Below are 17,690 nucleotides of genomic sequence, written 5' to 3'. Positions count from 1 at the left end.
TTGAGAGAGAAATAGGGAGAGTGTTCAGTGTCATAGTGATGGGAACGTCTACAGTCATCTTTGAGCTCAGGTCCAAAATTTTTTTCTGAACAAGAAGAATGTTCCTCAGTCACTGTCATCAGTGAAAATCTTTTAAACTATCTTACTGTGCAGTTTAATGAAATTTAATAAATTCCTCCTTAAACTGCATGACAAACCTGTACACATGCAAATTTGGGCCGAGGTCAAGTCATTTGAAGACAACCAACATTTGCATTGTAAATAATATCAAGCTGGTATTTAATTTTTAAATGCATTTTGTTTGTGTGTATTCATGGGGCAGAGTGTGATATTATATCACATGTATATATTGTATTATGATTGCCTCTGGATAGTTCAGTTATCTACCATCCCACCAGTCTTCTTTTAGGGAACATTCTTAAATGATAAATATCAAGCATTTTCCTACACAGTCCAGCTGCCAAAAGATTCAAACAAGAAGCAACTTTTAGTATCAGCAGTGTTTCCCAAACCTCAGTGGAAGAGCAAAGAATAATTACTTTAAATCCACTTAAGTGGTAGAGACCAGCTTTTACCTAACCTTGAACGTGAAGTGATTATACTGTGGTGTGTTGTGATATCCTGCTAGATGGTGAATACCTGGACAGTATTTTGTTTTGTTTTGTTTTTGTTTTTTGAAGTAGGGTCTCACTGTAGCCCAGGCTGACCTGGAATTCACTATGGAGTCTCAGGGTGGCCTTGAACTCATGGCAATCCTCCTGCCCCTGCCTCCCAAGTGCTGGGATTAAATACTTGCCACCACGCCCAGCTCAGGACAAGTATTTAATAAAGTTGTGCAGATGCCTCCCAAGTGGGGATTCTGCTTGAGTGAAACTGTATAAGGATCACTACCAGTGTGTGTGAAAGGGTGTTTTCACAGAAGAAATGCAGAAAGTCTCGCTAGAGACCATCATTCACAGATGAATGTCTTTTGGTATGATTTTGATGGTAAGGGACACTTCCTGCACCAATTAAAAATAAGCTTCGTCTTTTTAAAAAAAAATCTATTCTTTTTATTGTGCTTGGTTATTATACTTTGAATTTTGTACAAGAAGAAAGTTGTGGAAATTTGTTTCCTGTCAACTCATGAAGCCTGGATATTTTTGCTACATGGTTTATTACCGACAAAGGTTATCAAACCTGGATTAGACTAAGATCACAGCTGTGGAGTGAAGATAAGAAGTGAACTAATTTGGTGGATATTTTGGATAGGGTACAGAAGAGATTAGCAGTTGCACTAGATACTGGCTATCAAAGAAGTTAAAAACATTAATATTGGTTTTGCTTACTTAGACATAGGAAACTAGGGGAGGATCATATGTGGGGATGCAAATTAAGAATTCTGTTTGTATGTAGCATGATTGATAGGTGCTTTAAACAAGTTGGAATTGAAAGCAGCAATTGATAGTCATGAACAGAAGACTTTCTCAAAAAGCATGTAAAAGAATAAAATGCACCTAGCATGGTACTCAAACTTAAATAACCCCAGCACTGGAGAGGCGGAGACAGGAGGCTTGCCATGGATCTGAGGCCATCCTGGGCAACAGGGTGAGACCGTGCCTCAACAAACAAACAAATAAAATTGGGACCCTTATCTTAGACCAAGCATAATGATTAAGTCAAAATGAAGCCTTCAGGTCCTGGAGAAATGGTTCAGCAGTTAAAAATATCTACCAGCAAAGGCTGATGGCCTGGGGTTCCATTCCCCAGTACCCACATAACGCCAGATGCATAACATGGTGCATGCATCTGGAGTTCATTTGCAGCCACAAGAGGCCCTGGTACATAACTGTCCCCTACTCCCTGCAAATGTTGAATGAGTGAGTGAATGAATGAATGAATGAGTAAATAAAGCCTTCAGACTCTCAAGAAAACAAGAGAACAGCCTCACAGTCTTAGACCCGGAGTGATTTCCTTGCTGTCTCACTGGGGAACAAGGGATCTTGCGGATGGTAGAGGTGGGCTGTATCTCCACAGTGATGGTGGTTTTGCAGTCATACATAGTGTCATATGAAGTTTTTGTACCGAAGTCACACTTTTTGCAAAGCTAAATGTTGAACATAGATACAGGGTGGAGAGGAGGGAGGCATGGATCTGGATGGAATCCCACAAAGAAGTGTTGATAAGATGAAACCAGTAAGGGAGGCCAGGAAAGGTCCCGGGAAGTGAGAGATATAGTCCAGGAGCCTTGAGACCAGCGAAGGAAGCATTTCGAAAAGGGGTTCGGGCCTCACCCTCCTTAACATGCTAACGACTCCCACAAGGACAGAAGTAATTTGCTACACTGAAACAGTACAACTTGTATTTGACCGGAACAGCTTTTCAGCTTTTTCTTTAAGGAAGTGTCTTCTACAGTTTGCATTTATCTTTTTTGTTTGTTTGTTTTGAAGTCTCTCTCTCTCTCTCTCTCTCTCTCTTTCACACACACACACACACACACTGGTTTTTTGGGTTTTCTTTTATTAAGGTAGGGTCTCACTCTAGCCCAGGCTGACCTGGAATTCACTAAATAGTCTCAGGGTGGCCTCAAAACCCATGGTAATTCTCCTGCCTCTGCCTCCCAAATGCTGGGATTAAAGGCACGCACCATCACACCTGGCAGTTTCTCATATTTTTAATTCTTTCTCTAGTTTTAATTTAGCAGTGCTGAATTAACAACCTAGTCCACAGATACAGGGATGATCACAGTAGAAATACCACTGTCAGAACTGAAGATTCAACTCCCAGTTCATTTCATTGTATTATTTTATTTCTGTGTTAACCTCTCACTGTGTAGCTGGTCTAGAACTTGTTTCTCAGAGCAGGCTGGTCTCAGTCCACTATGCTCCTCTTGCTGCTGTGATTGAGGTGGCGTTGTAGGCAGAGCTCTGAAGTCACCACTGTCACTGTGTCTACGCCTAGCTGACCCTTCGTCTCCATCAGTGTGTTGAGTCTGAAACGGAGCACACCAGTGTTCAGTGCAAATATTTACAATTTTATATCTTCTTGGTATATTGTTACCTTGTTAATGATCATTGACTTTCTTTAACTCTTTTGATTGTCTTGAGGTCCACGTTGTCATACGTGAGTAAAGCTACGCTTTCTTATTATTTTCTACTTCCACTTGTTTGGTAAATCATCTTCTCTCTTGTCACTTGCAGAGTGTGCATGTTGTGGTGATTTGATTCAGGTATTCCCCATAAACTTAAGTGTTCTGGATGCTAGGTGGGTCCTAGGGAATCAAACCTGGGTCCTTTAGCTTTGCAGGCAAGCTCTTTAACCACTAAGCCATCTCCCAGCCCTGATGTTCCTTCCTTCCTTCCTTCCTTCCTTGCTTGCTTCCTTCCTTCCTTGCTTGCTTGCTTCCTTCCTTCCTTTTTTCTTTTTGTTATGTGTTTTTCTTGAAGACAACAAATAGTTGGAACTTTGAATTTTTTAATCCAAGGGTTAGTCTGTGTTTTTTGTAATTATCATTTTTGGCTTTAATATTTATTGCAGGAGAGAGAGAGAATGAATGGGCATGCCAGGGCCTGTAGCTGCTGTAGATGAACTCCAGATGCATGTGTCATTTTGTGTATCCAGCTTTACGTGGGTACTGGGGAATTGAACCCAGGTCGTTAGGCTTTGCAAGCAAATTCCATAACCTCTTGAGCCATCTCTCCAGCTCCCTAGTTGTTTTCTTTAATTGGAGGGTTAAAATCACTTACATTTAGAGTAGTTATCAAAGTGAGTGCTGATTCAGTAGTTCTGTTTGCTGGTTTTCTTGTTGTTCCGTATATATATTTTTTCCTTTCATGTTTATCTTAGGGGTTTGGTAATTTACTGAGTTGGATATATTACTTCCCATTTCTACAGCTTACTTCCACTTTCCTGTCATGAATCCTCTTGCACTTTCCGCCCTGTCTCAATACTTCTTGCTTTCCTCCCATGTTCTTCCTACTTTCATAGCCTATATCCACTCTCACATTCCCAGTTCACCTGCACAGAAACATTAAAAAATAAGACCTACATATGAGAGAGAACATGTGATGTTTGTCTTTCCTCTCTTGACTTACCTCACTTAGTATCTTCTCCAATTCCATCTGTTTTCCTACAACTTTCATATCTCTTTATAGCTGCATAAAATTCTGTTGTGCATATGTATAACGTTTGCATTATCCATTCACCAGTTGATGAACTTCTAGGTTCATTTCTTTGTTGTCATGAATAAAACAGCCATGAACATGGATATGCAAGTATGTCTATGGTAGGATATAGAGTCCTTTGGGTATATGTCCTGGAGTTTTAAAGCTGGATCATACAGCAGTTCAATTTCTAACATTTTGAGAAATCTCAACACTGATTTCCACAGTGGCCACACAGTTTACACTCCCTTCACATCCTTGTCAGCATTTGTTTTCCTGATGATGACCATTCTGGTACAGGGTGGGGTTGAGGAAGAGAGAGAATGTCAACTTGGATATGTTTGATTTCTAGAATTCATTAGTCAATTTATTTCACTTACAACAAAAATTATTATTAGGGGGGGGGTATGCCAAAGCTTCCACCCACTGCAAACAAATTCCAGACACATGTGCCACTTTGTGGATCTGGTTTACATGATATCTGGGGAATTGAACCTAGGTACGTAGGCTAAGCCATCTCTCCAGTTCCTGTTCCATTTTTGAGAGTTTCTTTCCTAAGCCCATATATTTGTGATGGTCTTTCTTCCTACTCTGTCTATAGCATTCCTTTAAGTATTTTCCAGAATTCTGTTACAGTGATCATGGGTTCTTTCAGTGTGTACTTTTCTTTGATGTCTTTATTTCAATGTCAGCTTGAAAAAGTAACTTTGAAGGCTATTGGTTGGCAGTTATTTACTTTCAGGACTTTTAGAAATATATGTCAGTTCATGATTTCCTGGCTTTTAGGTTATTTGCTGAGAGGTCTCATGTTATTCTGATGAATTTGCCTTTGAAGGTTTTAATATTGTTTCTTTGCTACATACTCTTGGTATTTTAACTATAATGTAGCATAGAAAGATTCTGTTAATCTGCATTTCTAGACACTTCTTGTGCTTCAATGGCCACATCTTCCCTGACATTTTGGAATTGCTTTAATTTTATGCACTGAGTTTTCTATGCCTTTCTTTAGTTTGCATTTCACCTCCTTTGTCAGGCCCGTTTATTGTTAGGTTTGATCTCTTTATCATGTTGCAGGTTCCTGGAAACTTGGACATGCTTGTTTATTGTTTTTCTTTTTCTTTACTGGTGTCTAGATAGTATTTCCTTGACTTTGTCTTTCATCCCTGATAAGTTTTTCCTTCTGTTCGTTCTAGTCCATTTGGTATTCTTACCAGTATGTTTTTTACTTGACTTAATGAGTTTTCATTTGCAGCATTTGTGCGTTTCCCCCAAATCTGAATTTCGTTCTTGAAATATATTTTATTTATTTGAGAGAGAGAAAGAGGCGGCAGGACGGTGGTGGGGGAGGAATGGGTGTGCCAGGGCCTCCAACCACTGCAAACGAACTCTAGACGCATGTGTCCCATTGTGCATCTGGCTTACATGGTCCTGGAGACTTGAAGTGGGATACTTTGGCTTTGCAGGCAAGTGCCTTAACTGCTAAGCCGGCTCTCCAGTTCACTTAATTTCCTTTTTGAACTTTCTTGTTCAGGCCCTGAATTATGTCCTTCACTTTTCTCAGGTGTGTGTTTGACACCTTCTTGAGTCCATTCGTCATTTTTCAAACTACACTGAGATTCTGTGTCTGACATTCAACCATTTCAGTATCTGTTGTGTGGCTCTGAAGTTACGACCCTTCGGAGAAGCCATGTGGTCATTCTTATGTTCGTGCTGTGACTTGTGTATCTGTCGGGATGAGTCTCTTCCAGTTTAGTTCAGGGTCTTAGTGACCAGCCTTCTCCTGAGGGCTTAGTGTCTGGTACCATGCAGAAGAAAACAGACTGCTATAACAGCACCACAGGAAACTCAGCCAGAGCAAACACACAATTACAGTCACTTGAAGCCAACTGACACATGAGCAATGACCATAGAAAAGAAACTGGCAAACATCGCATCACGTGAGCTCTGAAGTTAAAAGAAGACAAAAGTAACGATAAGGACTGGCGCTGAAGCTCAGTTGGGTAGAGGGCTTGCCTCACAATCACTGAGCCCTGAGGTTAATATCTGTCACTGAGGAACAACTGGGTAAAGTGTCACATGCCTGATCTCAGCACTTGGGAATAGAGGGAGGATCAGAATTGAAAGGTCATCCTTGGCTACATAACAAGTTTGAGGCTAGCCTGGGATACATGAGGTCCTGTCTCAAAAAAATAAAACTTGAGTGGGTGAACAAATGTAATGGTGATGAATGAATGAACATAAGGAAGCTGCTAAGGAGCAAAAGAGCTAAGAGGGTTAAGGGAAGTACCCAAAAGAAGAAAGGTGCACTGTATTAGGAAGAAGGAGGGGAGAGAGTTAGAGATAGTAAGGTTGATTACTTAATAAAGTACATTAATAAAATCAGATGATCATAAGAAAAAGTAAAACCATAAAAGATATTTGAAATAAGCAATCAAAATGAAGTTGGTTAAAATGAAAACAAAAGTGGGGAATGGGACAGGATGTTTTAAAATGAATGACTGGGGTTGAGGGCCCTTGTCATCCGAGCTGCACTTACTCCCCCGGCTCCCTGTCGTCACCTACCCGGGGCCATGCTGGCCACACAGAGCCTTGCAGTCAGGTTCTCACTGGCCCCAAAGACCCTGCGGTTTGTGGGGCTGCTTATGTCCAGCCCAGTGTTGTCCCTAAGTGTACTGGACAGTGGTGTCCCTAAGTGTACTGGACAGTGGTGTCCCTAAGTGTACTGGACAGTGGTGTCCCTAAGTGTGCTGGACAGTGGTGTCCCTAAGTGCGCTGGACAGTGGTGTCCCTAAGTGCGCTGGACAGTGGTGTCCCTAAGTGCGCTGGACAGTGGTGTCCCTAAGTGCGCTGGACAGTGGTGTCCCTAAGTGCGCTGGACAGTGGTGTCCCTAAGTGTGCTGGACAGTGGTGGCAGCAGACCGAGCACTCTGCTCTCTCTGAGCCAGTCTCACTGCTTAAAATTTATTTACTTGTTTATTCATTGATTCCTTTCCCTTTCCCTTTCCCTTTCCCTTTCCCTTTCCCTTTCCCTTTCCCTTTCCTTTCCTTTCCCTTTCCCTTTCCCCTTCCTTTCCCCTTCCTTTCCCTTTCCCTTTCCTTTCCCCTTCCCTTTCCTTTCCCTTTCCCTTTCCTTTCCCTTTCCTTTCCCTTTCCCTTTCCTTTCCCTTTCCTTTCCCTTTCCCTTTCCTTTCCCTTTCCTTTCCCTTTCCCTTTCCCTTTCCTTTCCCTTTCCTTTCCCTTTCCCTTTCCTTTCTCTTTCCCTTTCCTTTCCCTTTCCTTTCCCTTTCCCTTTCCTTTCCCTTTCCCTTTCCCTTTCCTTTCCCTTTCCCTTTCCCTTTCCTTCCCTTTCCTTTCCCTTTCCTTTCCCTTTCCCTTTCCCTTTCCTTTCCCTTTCCTTTCCCTTTCCCTTTCCTTTCCCTTTCCCTTTCCTTTCCTTTTCCCTTTCCTTTCCCTTTCCTTTCCTTTTCCTTTTCCTTTCCCTTTCCCTTTCCTTTCCCTTTCCCTTTCCTTTCCCTTTCCTTTCCCTTTCCCTTTCCTTTCCCTTTCCCTTTCCTTTCCCTTTCCCTTTCCCTTTCCCTTTCCCTTTCCCTTTCCCTTTCCCTTTCCCTTTCCCTTCCCCTTCCCCTTCCCCTTCCCCTTCCCCTTCCCCTTCCCCTTCCCCTTCCCTTTCTTCCTTCCTTCCTTCCTTCCTTCCTTCCTTCCTTCCTTCCTTCCTTCCTTCCTTCCTTCTTTCTTTCTTTCTTTCTTTCTTTCTTTCTTTTCTTAGCAGACAGAGAATGAGAATGGTCATGTCAGGGCCTCTAGCCACCACAAATGAACTCTGGATATGCGCTACTTTGTGCATCTGGTTCTATGTAGGTACTGAGGAATTGAACCCAGGTCATTAGGCTTTGCAGGCAAGGGCCTTAGCTACTTAGCAGTCTCTCCAGCCCTCTCACTGATTTTTGGTTTTGCGAGGTAGGGTCTCACTCTAGCTCAGGCTGACCTGGAATTCACTATGTAGTCCCAGGGTGGCCTTGAACTCACAGTGATCCTCCTACCTCTGCCTCCTAAGTGCTGGGATTAAAGGTATGTACTACCACGCCCAGCTGATTTTTTTTAATACTTTAGGGAGAGTGAGCAAGAAAGAGTGAGAGAATTGGTGCATCAGGGCCTCAGCCACTACCCTCAAACAACAAGTGCTTGTGCCACCTAGTGGGCATGTGCAACCTTGCACTTGCCTCACCTTTGTGCATTTATCTTATGTGGGATCTCGAGAATCAAACATGCATCCTTAGGCTTTGCAGGCAAGTGCCTTAACCACTAAGCATTCTCTCCAGCCTCCTCTCACTGAATTTGGACCCTGTCCTACATTGCACCACTGTGCAGAAGAGAGGAGACTGTACAAATGAAATGATTTTCTGAACCTACACTTCAAAGTTTTCAAAACCACTCACACTAATCCACAAAGATCCAGAGTCCATTTGTTAACTCTTGGGAATATCTCCTGTGCTACTGGAGTCCTGTTCAGAAAGTTCTTGCCTGTGCCTGTATTCCTTATGTTTTCCTCTGGCAGTTTCAGAATCTCAGGTTTAAAATGAAGGTCTTTGATCCACTTTGAATTAAAGAGAGCAATTTTGCCCATGAGAATGCTCTGAACAAATTGTAGCTTACTTCTAGTGTACTGTGGTACTATGTGTTTTTTTCAGTAGTGTTTTTGTTTTTTAAGTACATTTTATACAAGTAAATAAAACATTACTATTCATGTATATCTTAAGTATGTAACTTACAAAAATAAATGTATAGCACAAAGGCAAATTTTGTTTACTACTCTCTAAACACAAAGGAGTTTTATTCTCATTGTTATTTTAAATGTGCAATCCATTTTAAAAACTAGTGAAATAGGGCTGGAGAGATGGCTTAGCGGTTAACCGCTTGCCTGTGACGCCTAAGGACCCCGGTTCGAGGCTCGGTTCCCCAGGTCCCACGTTAGCCAGATGCACAAGGGGGCGCACGCATCTGGAGTTCGTTTGCAGAGGCTGGAAGCCCTGGCGCGCCCATTCTCTCTCTCCCTCTATCTGTCTTTCTCTCTGTGTCTGTCGCTCTCAAATAAATAAATAAAAAATTTAAAAAAAATAGTGAAATATGGCATATCATATACATTGCCTTTTAAAGTTGTAATTCATTGATTTTTTTTTAAAAAAAAGTTTCATCACAGAACACACAGTTGACACCACAGTTGATTTTAGAACATTTTCATACTCTGCAAATCAAACCCCACACCAATTAGAAATTGTTCCCCATTTCACTCCAACCATCCTCCCCAAGCTGGTTACCAATCTATTGTCTGTCTCTCTGAATTTACATATTCTCGTGTTTTTTCTAAATGGAACCATAAAACAGTGTTTTCTTTTGTGACTGATTTCCACTGTAGCATGCTGTAGCACTTCACTCCTTATTTTACAAAAATTATTTATTAGAGAGACAGAGACACTATGGGCATGCCAGAGCTTCCTGCCACTGCAAACCAACTCCAGGTGCATGTGCCACTTGGTGCCTCTGGCTTTACATGGGCACTGGTACTGGGGAGTCGAACTGGGTCCTTAGGCTTTGCAGGCAAGCGCATTTACAACAGAGGCCTCTCTCCAGCCCCACTTCCTTCCTTCATAAGCCAGGGATCATTCCAGTGTGTGACAGTGCCATGTTTTGTGTGGCTGGACGTTTGGGGCTTTGCTTTGGGAAGAGTGTTATTATGAACATTCATCATAAATATTTGTATGAATGTAATCTTGTTTTTTCCTTTTTTTTTTTTTTTTTTTCTTTTAGTGTCTTTCTCGAGAAGCAGGTGGGAATATGAGCATTCAGTTTCTTGGTACAGTGGTAAGTATGAAAAATACATGTACTTTGTATTTTCTCTTAATTTTCAGAGTGTTCATCTAGTTTTTGCCTATGTGTTTCTGCCCATTTTTGGTGATTTTACTTTGCTCTTAAGTGGAACTAACTCTTTGTAAAAAGCAGGTTCCTTAACACAGTAGAGAAGTTTCCCTAATAGAGTTATTTTAGTTGCTTCTTATTAGGGAAGCATTTTGTAAATTAATTTCAGTTTGTTGAGTACTTTTTCATAGTGAAGATTTTTCTTCATGTTCTTAAAATAAATATAAGAGCATATTGCATGAAAATGCTTTTGAAAACTTAGCTCCCAGCACTTCCATAATTAGATCCTCTCATTCTCACCTTTCTAATGAAATTCAACAATAGTTTGGTATCTTAATTTTTCATGTAAATCCTACTAAGTATTTTATATATTACTATGAGATATTTGTATCATTTTAATGGAGCTATATAAATATAATTATTAATATTAATAATTATATTTAATATTCATGAATAAACATAATATATTTTACTTAATCTTGAATCCCAATTGTTAGGTGTTTAAATCATCTCCACTATTTTTGCCATTATGAATGTGTTGCCTTCTTAATGTTTTGAATTAGTTTCAAACATGTTTCGGGTTTTTTGTTTGTTTGTTTGTTTGTTTTTCAAGGTTAGGTTTCACTCTAGGGTGACCTGGAATTCACTATGTAGTCTCAGGATGACCTTGAATTCATGGTGATCCTCCTACCTCTGCCTCCTGAATGCTGGGGCCAAAGGCATGCACTACCACGCCCGGCATATTTAAGATTTTTTTTAAAAAAATATATTTACTTATTTGTAAGCAGAGAGAAAGAGAGAGAGAATGTGAGTGAGCATGGGCACCCCAGGGCCTCCAGCCACTGCAAATGAACTTCAGATGCCTATGGCTTTGTGCGTCTGTCTTAGGTGGGTGCTAGGGAGTCAAACCTGGGTCCTTAGGCTTTGCAGGCAACTGTCTTAACTACTACCCAATTTCTCCAAGCCCATGTCTAAGATATTTTTAAATGTATAAGACACATTTCTTCCTAAGTAGAATCCAAGCAATACATAATTTATGACTCATCACATTTTTAGTTACTTTATGTCTTTAGAACACTACCTGTTGTACATTAGAGTACTGTTTTGTACTCTTACTAATGCTCATTATAATCTGAATTATTTATCTGCTAAGGAGGCTTACTTGATTAGGGGTTACTATTTTCTCATGTGTTTATCATTATCAGTAGTACTAGTTACAATTTTAAGAATTTGTTTTAAAAGGCACACTTTAAAGTTCCCATTTCTCTATTACCATTGTATCTGAGTGATTCTCCATATATTGACTTACTGACTTATTTTTAACATTCATTATGCCTGTTAATGCTCTTTGGGTGCCTTGCTCAGAATGCAGACTCATGTAGAGTAATTCTTGTGGCTCTGTAAGTATATTGAAAATATCAGAGGCTTGTGGCTTGAGTTAAAAACAGCAGTGTTTTAGCTCATGAGATATGGGCATGTCAGTGGTCATACCACCCACAGTGTGCCTGGTGACATCTGATTTTGAAGCTAACAATGGTTGGTTAGTACTTGCATGGAAGATGTGGGTATTGATTAATATGTTTATTTAATGCTTTGCCTATCTATTTATCTATAGAGATAGATGTCTAGTAATATATGTAAGCAGGTACTTGCTTGATATTTTTCTGAGTAATAAGATAATATAGGCGTGATGTAAACAAAAATTAATATTTTGAAATATATGTCATGAGCAGTTGTGTTAGTCTTCCTGAGAAAATAGAGTATGTTTGCCAGGCATGGTGGCGCACGCCTTTAATCCCAGCACTTGGGAGGCAGATGTAGGAGGATCACCATGAGTTCAAGGTCACCCTGAGACTACATAGTGAAGTCCAGGTCAGCTTGGGCTAGAGTGAGACCCTACCTCAAAAAAACAACAAACAAAAGAGTATGTTTATTGGCATGTGCATGCATGCACACATGCATGTTTGTATATCTGCATACATGTAGAAAAAGAGCAAGGGAGATTGGATTTATTTTTTAAATTTTTTATCTATTTATTTATTAGAGAAAATGGGCATGCCAGGGCCTCTATCCATTGTAAGTGGGCTCCAGATGCATGCACCACCTTGTGTATCTGGATGACATGGGTTTTGGGGAGTAGAATCTCGGTCTCTCAGCTTCATGGGAAAGCGCCTTAACTGCTAAGCTGTTTCTCCAGCCTGCTTTGGTTTATTTTAAAGAATTGGTGTACACGCTTGAAAAAGGCTTAAAGGCTGGTGATTCAGGGCCAAGTTGTAGTTCAAGTTCATAGGTGGTTTTCTTGTTGAATTCCTCATGTTGGTCCCCATCATGTCCCTAACTGATTGGACAAATCCTACGTAATTATGTGGTCTGCTTTACCCAAAGTCTGCTGATTTAAGTGTTAACATCATTTAAAAAGAAAAGACCTTTGGAGAAACATCTACGTTATCTGGGTATTATAGCCTCACTGTATTTAAAACATAAAATTAACTGTCATAAAGGTGTATATCCCATTTCCTAGAGCTATTTAAGCAACAAATCTTGGCCATCTTTCTATGTTTGCACATAAACATTGGACACGTTCTTTTTGATGAGGACACAGAATTCTCTGGAATGGGGAGACAGAAGTGCTTGTGCCCCTCAGTGCTCATGCTGAAAGGCCATGTGTGCTGCCTCTGCTCCTGGACAGCGCTGCTAGGATTCTGATCAGTTTCTCAGATTTCATTTGCTCTCTCCGTAAAACAAAACAAAACAAGTTTCCTGTGCAGTTTTTCCTCTCTCCATAATTGGCATTTGAATGAAAACCTTGGCATTGTACTTGGCTCCATTCCTTATACTTTTTTATGGTCAATGTTGTTTGTTAGTTCTTTCTCTTTTTGTCATTTCTGTGGTACTGGGATAGAACCCAGGGCTTTGCATGTATATTAGTTATCTAATAAATCCTGGTCAAATGAATGAGATTGGCTAGGGTGGGCCCAACATTATACTTGAAAAAGGTAAGTGAAGAAAATACATACAGAAATGAATGGACTAAAAAAAGAGAAACAAATGGGCTAAAAGTAAGTGTGTGGGTCTCTCTGCTTCAGATAAAGAACATAGGCACTAGAGCTGATGGTGAGACTCACCCGAGGGCCCCCATCCTGTGGGATTTATTCACCTTCAGCAGTACTCACTCCACCAGGAAATCCCTTTACTTTTACTCCTTTTCATTGACTTCAGGCACTGAGACATTTTAAAACACACATGCATGCACACACACGCATGCACACATGCCCTTCCTAATGGGCAATAAAAAGAAAAGAATTACATGGAGTTGACATTCCCCTCTGCCCCTACTTCTGAAAGGCTGTGTCCACTCTGTTTATGCATAAAAGGAATACCAGTTTTAAACTGTTTCTAGACTAATTGCAAATTACTCTAAAATTCCACCCACGATGGCATGGAGTTTGTTGGATTGAATTTCTACTTGTGTTATTCACAGGAAAGGATCTGTGTGGACAAGGATAAAGACTGTGTGGGAGCTGTTATGCACTGTATATTGCTCTCAAGCTCATGTGCACTGCCTCAGTAAGAGCATCCAAAGTAGATGTTTCCAGGACACGGGGCAGAGGAGCAGAATTGCATCACAGGCCTGGTGGTTCCTGTCTCTGGAGACTCCTCATGTCACAGGCCTTGTTCCCGGTGGTTCCCTGTCTCTGGAGACTCCTCATGTCACAGGCCCTGTTCCCGGTGGTTCCCTGTCTGGAGACTCCTCATGTCACAGGCCATGTTGTGGTTCCTTGTCTCTGGGAGATACTTCATGTCATGGGCCTCATTGTCTCTGGAAGAGATGTGCCGAATTTTTCAGTCAGGTTGGAGGTTTTTGAATAGTGATAGACATGGCCTTCCATGCACAAGATTTGGGGGTATGGTAGCCAGTTCAACATTGCTGGGATGAGCTTTGACACCAGGCACAGTCTATAGGAGGAAGGGGTTCGTTTACAGCTTACTGATCTCAGTCAGCTTGAGCTGTCACTGGTGGTCTCTGTCCAGGTGATTCCAGGCTCTTGGCATCTTGTTTAAACAATTGGAAAAGATAAACATAAGAAGTGAAGAAGCAAGAAATTTTATTAAAGAGTAAAGCTAAAGTCCCAAAAAGGTGAAGAGCGGGGTTGCGTTGCAGAGGACTAGTGAGTTGATGGGTTAATGTTTGGGGACCCTGTCTTTGGGGTCCAGGAGAAGTGAGGAGCTGCTTTTTTTTTTAAATTATTTTTTGTTCATTTTTATTTATTTATTTGAGAGTGACAGAGAAAGAGGCAGAGAGAGATTGAGAGAGAGAGAGAGAGAGAGAGGGAGGGAGAGAATGGGCGCACCAGGGCTTCTAGCCACTGCAAAGGAACTCCAGACGCGTGCGCCCCCTTGCGCATCTGGCTAACGTGGGTCCTGGAGAATCAAGCCTCGAACCAGGGTCCTTAGGCTTCACAGGCAAGCGTTTAACCGCTAAGCCATCTCTCCAGCCCAAGGAGCTGCTTTTTAATGGACACAGTTTGAGGGGTTCTCTATGTTGATTGGCAGGTTTGAGTTATATAACCTTTACTGTGCCTATCCTTTCCCGTGAGTATCTCAGTGCATTTGTGTGCATGCCCACACATACATAGGCATAGGATGGTGAATAGCAGATTCTCTCTGAAAGCCCACTCAGAGAACACAGTGTGCCTTTCTGCACATGTACCCCAAACCAGTCCAGGCCAAGTGGCCCTGTCTCCCAACGCAGGGCATTTCTGTGAACATATTTGAATAGGAGTTGACTGTCCATGGGGAGTTGCTGTTGGTCATTAGCAGAGGCTCAACATACCCCTTTGTTCATAGAGGGGTGTATGCGAAGCTCCCTGCAGGTGGTGTCCCAGATCACCAGCCGGTTGCTGGGTGCTAGGTGCGTTGTTCGGAATCGGAAAGCAGGGTTCTGTGCCCTAGCCCTCAGGGAAGCAGGTTCGGTTGCTGCTGCAGGCTCTCCTCCTGACCCGCACGTGGTGTCTTGCTGCGTCTGCAGCGGGAGGGAGGGGAGACCGTGTGCGCTAGCCCTCTGGTGCCTTCTGTTTTAGAACGGTGCTAAGTCTGCCCCAGAGTCTCTGTCCTGCTCTCATCTAAGCCTAACCATTTCCCAGTGGCCCTACCTCCAAACGCACCGGGGTAGGAGTTTGTGAAGTAGAAGACACAAATATTGACCCCACAACATTACCTTCATTGGCAAGCTATGTGTCTCGGAATTTTCCTCTGGTACCTGTGTCTATTTCAAGCAGTGTGTCACTTGGGTTGACTACTTGGATTGGGTCAGTTGTGTGGTTTTCATGAGTGTGAGTCTAGACATCAGATAATAAAAGCTCAGTTAGAAATGGAAAATGTATTGTTTTACCAAACCAGAATTCCTTATTGAAACTATGCTATAAGGATGGATCTGTTTGTTTGTTTTTTCATTATTTTAGAATGTGAAAGTTACAATTTTGTTTAAATATTCGTATTGTACTGATTGTCTTTATTTAATTCTTAAGGCACTGCAGTACTAAGGCAAGTGAGACTAATATTTTTCTTGGGAAAAAAGCATGCCAGGGCTGAAGAGATGGCTTAGCGGTTAAGCACTTGCCTGTGAAGCCTAAGGACCCCGGTTCAAGGTTCAGTTCCCCAGGTCCCACGTTAGCCAGATGCACAAGGGGGCGCATGTGTCTGGAGTTCGTTTGCAGAGGCTGGAAGCCCTGGCGTGCCCATTCTCTCTCTCCCTCTATCTATCTTTCTCTCTGTGTCTGTGGCTCTCAAATAAATAAATAAAAATTTTTTAAAAAAAAGCATGCCAAAGCTGGGCGTGGAGGTGCATGCCTTTAATCCTAGTGCTTGAGAGGCTGAGGTAGAATTGCTGTGAGTTTGAAGCCACCCTGAATAGTGAATTACTGGTCTGCCTGGGCTAGAGTGAGACCCTGCCTCAAAAAACCACAAATATAAAAAATCAAACCATGCTGATGCCAGCGAGGGAAGTGAGCTTAGACCCAAGAGCCTCTGTAGCGCTGTGGCATGGGCACTCACCAAAGGGCTGCAGAGCACCTGTCACTTTCATCTGTGGAACCAAATAATGCTGGAATTCTCAGCTAATCTCACCCTCAGATTGTACATTTTAAATTGGTTTTGTCGATAATAAATATACTTTATTTTTTATTAGCCTTGAAAGTGTGAATGATAACATTAGTAGGATAAACATGTTTTACAAAGATTTACCATTAAGAATGCTATTAATATGACCCTTGATACACCAACACAATTAGATTTCAAAGTAAGTGTTTACGAAGTAACAGCGATTAATGACAACCATCGGAAACAATTTTGAACTCCATCCGTTTAACTCAGGAGGGTAAACTTAATATGATAATTCATCTAGTTGAGTTGTATCAGCTTAGCAGGAAAGTATGTAAATATGTGACCCTCACCTAGCTCCTAAATGGATGTTGTGCTGATAGATTTATCCGTTCCATTAAAGAACTTTGGGGAACTTTGGAATTCAGCAATTGTTCCCTTGGAGGCTGAAAACCCAAGCTGATCTCATACTGGGACCATTCTGGTTTGCATATTTCCATAATTTGCCTTTGCTACCAATATGACAGCAAGACACAAATAACTGTTTCTAATAATATCAGATGGAGTTGTGGAGGACAGCATTTTAATGCAGTGAAAGACCTCCCTGTGGGGTTGTTATTGCTACCATCGAACAGCAGCTACACAGTTGCAACTGCAGCCTCTTAATTGATTCGCTTAATTAGCAAAAGCTGAGGTTGGGCTGTATCTTGTCATCTCGTATCACAGGCCTAAACACATATCATTCATGTTCATAGACAGGTAAGCATCATCAAAAAGTTGGGAAAGTTCACGCATGGGTATTGAATTTTTTTTTTTTTTTTAATTTGAGAGCGACAGACACAGAGAGAAAGACAGGTAGAGGGAGAGAGAGGGAATGGGCACGCCAGGGCTTCCAGCCTCTGCAAACGAACTCCAGATGCGTGTGCCCCCTTGTGCATCTGGCTAACGTGGGACCTGGGGAACCGAGCCTCGAACCGGGGTCCTTAGGCTTCACAGGCAAGCGCTTAACCGCTAAGCCATCTCTCCAGCCCAGGTATTGAATTTTAATAGAGCCCATTCCATCTGTTTGAAATCCAGATTGATGGAAAATGAAGAATTAGATTTGCTGCCATTGTTTGTCTTCATGCCTTCTCTTTGGAGTCATGAATGACATCGTCAGTTTTGTTTAGGTATTGTCTTCCAAAAAGTACATTCCGGAGGACTCTTGTCAGTTTGCCATGTCTTGTAAATAGTAAGTGGGCCTTTACCAACATTTCTGGCTTAGGTGAGCCTCCCTGCTCTCTCCCAACCCCTCTCTGACAATGGAGTGCCAGGAATGGTATGTTGGCTTGCTGACTTCTCACTCACCACTTCACTAACTGCCCACCCAGCCTGCTCTTGGAGCCACCTTGAGTTCTGCTGGCTTACCCTCTCCACTGATGCTCCTCCCTTGCCAGGGCCTCTGCCTGGATCATTCCATGGGACTTGTCCACCACCTGCACTGTGCTCCTCTCTCCTTGTGTCGAGAGAAAAGATGAGCAGTATGTGCATGGCAAC

General features: G+C 41.9%; 1 protein-coding gene across 2 annotated transcripts in view; it reads left to right on the top strand.

The window, feature by feature from the left end:
* Positions 1 to 17,690, top strand: part of Pcca (propionyl-CoA carboxylase subunit alpha) — a 339,901-nt gene that overhangs the window by 267,359 nt on the left and 54,852 nt on the right. For both annotated transcript variants that reach the window (XM_045144878.1, XM_004663385.2), the window contains one exon: positions 9,948 to 10,001. In XM_045144878.1, the coding sequence (XP_045000813.1) occupies positions 9,948 to 10,001 (54 nt within the window). The remainder of the gene's footprint in view (positions 1 to 9,947; positions 10,002 to 17,690) is intronic.

The sequence above is a fragment of the Jaculus jaculus genome, chromosome 3 (genome assembly GCF_020740685.1).
Source record: "Jaculus jaculus isolate mJacJac1 chromosome 3, mJacJac1.mat.Y.cur, whole genome shotgun sequence".
NCBI lineage: Eukaryota > Metazoa > Chordata > Mammalia > Rodentia > Dipodidae > Jaculus > Jaculus jaculus.
This window is presented reverse-complemented; position numbering and strand designations above follow the sequence as displayed.